General features: G+C 26.4%; 1 protein-coding gene across 1 annotated transcript in view; it reads right to left on the bottom strand.

Moving 5' to 3' along the window:
* Positions 1-1,401: 1,401 nt before the first annotated feature.
* The window catches only part of LOC107453688 (src kinase-associated phosphoprotein 2-B), a 14,318-nt gene continuing 9,756 nt past the window's right edge, over positions 1,402-5,963 (bottom strand). Inside the window, exon 7 of the mRNA XM_016070604.3 lies at positions 1,402-4,655. Coding sequence (XP_015926090.1) covers positions 4,246-4,655 — 410 coding nt within the window. The 3' untranslated portion in view covers positions 1,402-4,245. The remainder of the gene's footprint in view (positions 4,656-5,963) is intronic.

Genomic DNA, 5,963 nt, shown 5'->3' with positions numbered 1-5,963 from the left:
GCATAATAAAAAACTTAACAGATTAATTAAGTCAAAAAACACCAAATTGTTAAACATATCAGAATTTTGAGGATATTTTGAGAATTGTTACCTCACATTTTTCACTTAACAATGATGCTTTGGTTAAGCAAACACGTCAAACTTCCCATTAAGTCTGAAATGATGTTCATCCATTTTGTAATGTAAGGAATCTTTTTACGGCTGAATATGTTTAGTATCTCAATGTAATTATATTTTGTCTATTTAAGACAATAAAAAATTTCATAACATAAATTGATTCCAATATTACTTTAACAAAATACTAACAAGTCAAAATTTAACACTTGGTAACCTTACTAAAATTGTTATTTCCCTTTAGTTAATGAATTTCTTGGACATATTATCTAATAGAAAAGTGACCCTTGGAATTTCTGGAATATATTGATAAGGCTCCCTGTCTCAAAATGTTGAAGATGATGAAAACCCTTTCTTATTCATACATTCTTTATGAAATATTTATAAAAAAAAATAACAATTTTCCAGAAAATCACATAAATTATTGGGATTCACATTAATAAATGTTAGAAAAATTTATCCTTCAGTGAATAGAATCCTGTTTAAATCATTAAACAACACATTTTTCATAGGTGAGAAGTTTTTCTTGAAATGAATATTTTGAAAAGTTCTGTAGAAATACTGGGGTCAATAATATTACCTTTTACCATTTGATATCATAATGACACTTATGAGAAATTAAATATTTTGATTGTAGGACAAACATATATGATACTGTTAAGTTATGAAATGATTGCCTTTATTTTTAAAAAAAAATAAAAATGTTGTAAAAATAAAATTTGCATAATTTACCTGCAAAATTAATTATAATTATTTTTTGTATCCTTATAATAATCATAATTGATAAAATTGCTTCAATATAAAAATACAGTATGCTACAGAATGCTTTAAAAAAATTTTTATCATATTTTACTGGGGTTTTCTCACACACCCCTCAAAAAAGTATACTATGCACACATTATCTCACTATTATTTGCTTTACTATTATGTTTGTTAATAAATTGAAGGGCATGGAGTTATATATATTTTTCAAATTGTTCAGCAAAGAAATCTTACAATTTTCATGTAAGCAATAAAATGTTTCTATGTACTGTGTGGTTTTGTATAGGAAACTAGGTAAGTGCTTATCTGAAAAAATACCACAGAACAGTTTGATGCAAAAATATCATATTTGGAAGGAGGTACTTCATAATTATATTGCCCCTAGACCTTCAATCTGATCATTTTATTACTTTCAATCTAACAAGGCTTTCAAAGGGCAAAAAGTCTTAATAAAATAAAATAAAATAAATCAAAGATCAATAATTTAAAACAATAAACAGCTTAAATGCATAAAAAGAATTCAGATATGCTAAATAAATTATTTATTCTATAATACATTTTTAAAATTTACAAGGATTATAAAAAATATGAGATATGCATTCAGATTTTTTTTCAAGTATTAAAAAAAAAAAAATTCTATAAAATATAATACAGTTAAAAATTTTGTAAAATACTTCAAATCTGCCATTCTAGTTGAAAATGATAATACATGCATAACAAATCTATAAAAACAAAGTAATAACAATAAAATAATTGTATAGTAATATATTTTTGTCATTAATTTATTGCAATAATTTTATAAATTATTAACTAATTTATTGCAACAAATGCTGACACATTTTAACAATTATTTCCTTATGCAGGCAAAAAGCTTAACATTAGCATATAAAAATAAATCTCCCACCCAAAATAAGAATCTTTAACCATTTATAAACATTAAAAAAACATAGCCTTTTTAATCCTTTTTTAAAAGGATTTAGAAAAGGTTGAATGCAATAAAAAAAAATAAGTGTCAATACTTGTGAAATGACAATGTTATTATCAACCACAAAAATAATAAATTGAAGGGCTATCCTTAAATTTATTATTTTTGTGGTTACTCAGTAATACAATATCAGAAGTCAGTTGAAGAAGTTGGTAATGTAAAACAATTATTAAGCATATATTATTTTTTAGTATAACATATAAATTACGTGACAGAAATTAGTTCCTTGGTTTAACTACTTACGCAGTTTAGTAATTCAAATTAAGTTCGCAATCAATCAAAATGTATATCATTAATAATCATGAAATATCAAACACAAAAATAATAAATAAAATAATCGATATTAAGTTACGAATTATTAAAAAATTAGTAAATTCAGATAAGATAAAATCATTAAAATATATGCTTGGAAGAATCTGATTTTTTTTTCTATATGTTTAAATATCAATATCAGAGATAATAAACAAACTATAAATAACAAATGGTAGTTTTTATTATTTTAATATGCATCAAAGTTTATATTTTATATCTTTTCCACAATAAACAGATAGCAATAAGAAATTTGATACTTTAACTTAAAAGCTCATTTCAAGATTTAAAACATTTAAATTCCAAAAAAGAAATTTAAATATCTTTACATAATTCTTGCAGGTAATTAACTTAGTGAACCTTTACATCTTTGGAACAAAATTTTTTTAAACAGAGCCATAATCTAACACAATCTAGCATTGAATGATTTCAATGTATTCTATTATTTTTTTTAAGTGTATTCAGAGATGCCAGAGCATAGGGTCCATAAAAACACCCATTGTCTTCTCTTTTTAATTGAATACTTAGGAATGCATTTTATTGCTTTTCCAGCATTCATGTTTATGCTGCTCTTTGCCCAAAAATAAATATAGAGCACTATTTTTAATAAAAATTTTATGCAGACTTATGAGGTTTTCAAAAAAGGTAAAGTGAATGCAAATACACACATACATATATATGCTGCATACTTCCGAATATAAGACGAGAATTTTAAGAAAATTTTCGAAAAGAAAAAGTTGGGTGTGAGCTTATAATTGAATCCACTAACTTCGAAAAACTCCAGATAGTTGGAATCAAAATGCCTAAATATAAAAATTGAAAAAGAAACACATAAAAAGGACAATTTGAAAAGAATACTATTGTTTTTTAATTTTTGAAATATAAATTCGGAAGATACACGCTTTTTTTTTTTACCTACTCTGAAATTATTACCACAAGAAAGGGGCACATTTTTTCTTTACGTCGGCTTATATCAGAGTTTTAAATTTCCAAATTAAAAACATACTCTTTGGCTTATAGATGGATGGGATTGCATTCAGAAATATACAATATATACATTTGTTTATATATATATATGCATATATACTCATCGTCAAATGGATAGTTTATGGCAACGGTTCCCTAACTGTTAGACAAATTTTTTTAAGTAGACATAAGTTCGTTAAAGCAAACTATCAAAATAAATGAATTTCTATTGGTAAAACAATAACAAACCTCAATTCTGATGGCTACAATGAAGATGTTAAGAGATATAAATATTAATAGTTGACAAAGTTTTACTAATTCTTCAAATTTCATATTATAACCATCAGAGAAGAGGAAAGTCATGGAATCACTAAATTTATATGAAGAGGGTTTAGAGGGGAAAATTTTTAGAACCTTTAGTTTTTTAGGATTAAAAGTATTAATTACTTGTGTTCAGAGTCTTAAGATCTTTTAAATATCTAATTTCAGTTACTTTAACAATTGACCATTTCTCATAAGAGTTGTTTAGAGTTATATGAAGGCCTTTGATTTTTCATGATTAAAAGTATTAAAAATTGTATTCAGAGTCTCAAGATCTTTAAAATATCTAAATTTCTGGTTCTTTAACAATCGATAATTTTACATAACAATTGCTTGGAGTTGTATGACAGCACAATGAGAATTAATTAGTTTTCAATTATAATACTCTTAACAATGTCAAAAACAGTTGAGTTATACACAAGGCAGTTTTAATACATTACATTTGAGAAAATATAATAGCTACAACATTTTAAAAAACAAATGATTATATTAGTCATGCATTTAAATTTCTCATTTTAATACAGAAAAAAAATGATCAAATTCAGAAAAAGATAAAACTATTAGGGGACAAAATTGTCCTCAATGATTTTAAAATTTACTGAACAACAGTAAAAATAGCTTATTTTCACATTCTCTGCTAACAATATGAATCAGATCATCTTCACAAAAACTTTGCTCTTTGTCATTAGATCCAAAGTAAAATACTTAACCTCTTTTTAAATATTACAACAATACTTTAAAAAAAAAAAAGCAATATACAAATACATTAAAAATATAGATAGATAGATTTAACAAGCTTCATTTGCTTCCATTAAATATGACTTGGGTACAAATCCAACTTTACCCTGTAATTCTCCAATCCACCAAGCATAATTGTCATATTCTTTGCTAACAATATGAATCAGATCACCACGATAAAAGCTTAGTTCATCTTCATCAGATCCAAAGCAATCCCACAAACCTACATACCACTCATTATAGTTAAAAATTTGATTTTGGCTTGATTCATCACTAGACACAAGTGAAACATTTCCATCATTATAACTCTCTTCTATTTCTTTCTTTTCAGATTGTAAATGAGAATCATCTTCTTCTTCTACTGTTTCATAAATATCTTCTATGTCCTCCAACATAATGTTCATATCTAACTCTTTCACTGCAGAAGGAGAAAGTTGAGAATCTCTATTGAATGTTTTACCTACATGAAAATAAATAAATAAAATTAACTTTAGCCAGAAAAAAAGTACAAAATTTCGATGATCATTGATGTCAAACTTTAAAGTTTAATTTGAACGACATAAGAGATAAAAATAAATAAAATGATACTTTATTACTGATTTGTAGCTATCAATATTCAACTTTGTAGCCTTGTAATTCTGAAACTAATTAAGAAAAAACTTCTAGATAAAGCATTAAGGAAAACTCATGCTTGTGGGAACATTTTGATAAAATTAATCTGCATTTGAGCTACTTGAAGAAAAAAACCTCATACAGGACAAGGGGAATAAAGACCATTATCCCATTTCACTGGTCAGCACTGCAGTTAATACGAGCCAAAAGCATTATACAAATTGACAAATCATCACTGAAAGTCAAACATAGGAGATAAAACATTAAGCAGCGAGTGCTCTACCAGCTTAAAAACACATATAAATTGTAACTAACATAAAAATAATAGCAAAGAAAAAAATTATATCACAAAAAGATATTATTATATAGTTATAATAATTTTAATATTCGACCCATTTATTCAAGGGAATCAGACCAATATTGTGGTCATCTTGCGCAATGAAAGAATGTTTTTAAATAGTGTTTTGAAACCTAAGGTACATTTGATGCACTACAAAGATTTAAAGTGCTTGCAACAAAGCCATAACATACAACAAAAAAAAAATTGAATTAAATTTTTAAAAAAAAAAATCGATTTTGCACTGGAATCAGAGTAGCATAGTGAGTTTAAAACATATACCGTATTTTTCGGTGGAAGCGCCGCGGCGCTATGGAAAAGAAAGTTGTTTTTTTCCTACATGCGGCGCTTCCGATGCAGCGGCGCTTCCGACGAAATAATTTTTAGTAGCAAAAAATTTTTTCAAGGAAAGTTATTTAAGATTAAATAATTTTCTGAGAGAAAGACTATTAAAAAAATTAATAACGAAGTCGACGAAATATTCACCGGTATCGCGATCTGCTGCAGAACATCGGCAATTGTAATTTGAGCGAACAGAAGAGGAAGTAATAGGACCCTAAATCCGACACTCACGGGACTGACGAAATGCCGAACTTCGGATCTCTTTCGGAAATTCCAATATGGCCTCCAAATATCCATTGTTAATTTCAGAAAAACCAATAAATTTAGTCAAGTTTCGATCGTAGATTATGATGGGGTGAATTTAAAACTGGCCCATCTTAAGAAATTTTACTAATCAAAATAATAATCTATATAATATAATCAAGAAGAAATAATCCGAATCCTATGAAGAAGAAATAATCGTTTCTTCTTTGGAGC

The sequence above is a fragment of the Parasteatoda tepidariorum genome, chromosome 2 (genome assembly GCF_043381705.1).
Source record: "Parasteatoda tepidariorum isolate YZ-2023 chromosome 2, CAS_Ptep_4.0, whole genome shotgun sequence".
In the NCBI taxonomy this organism is placed as follows: Eukaryota; Metazoa; Arthropoda; class Arachnida; order Araneae; family Theridiidae; genus Parasteatoda; species Parasteatoda tepidariorum.
This window is presented reverse-complemented; position numbering and strand designations above follow the sequence as displayed.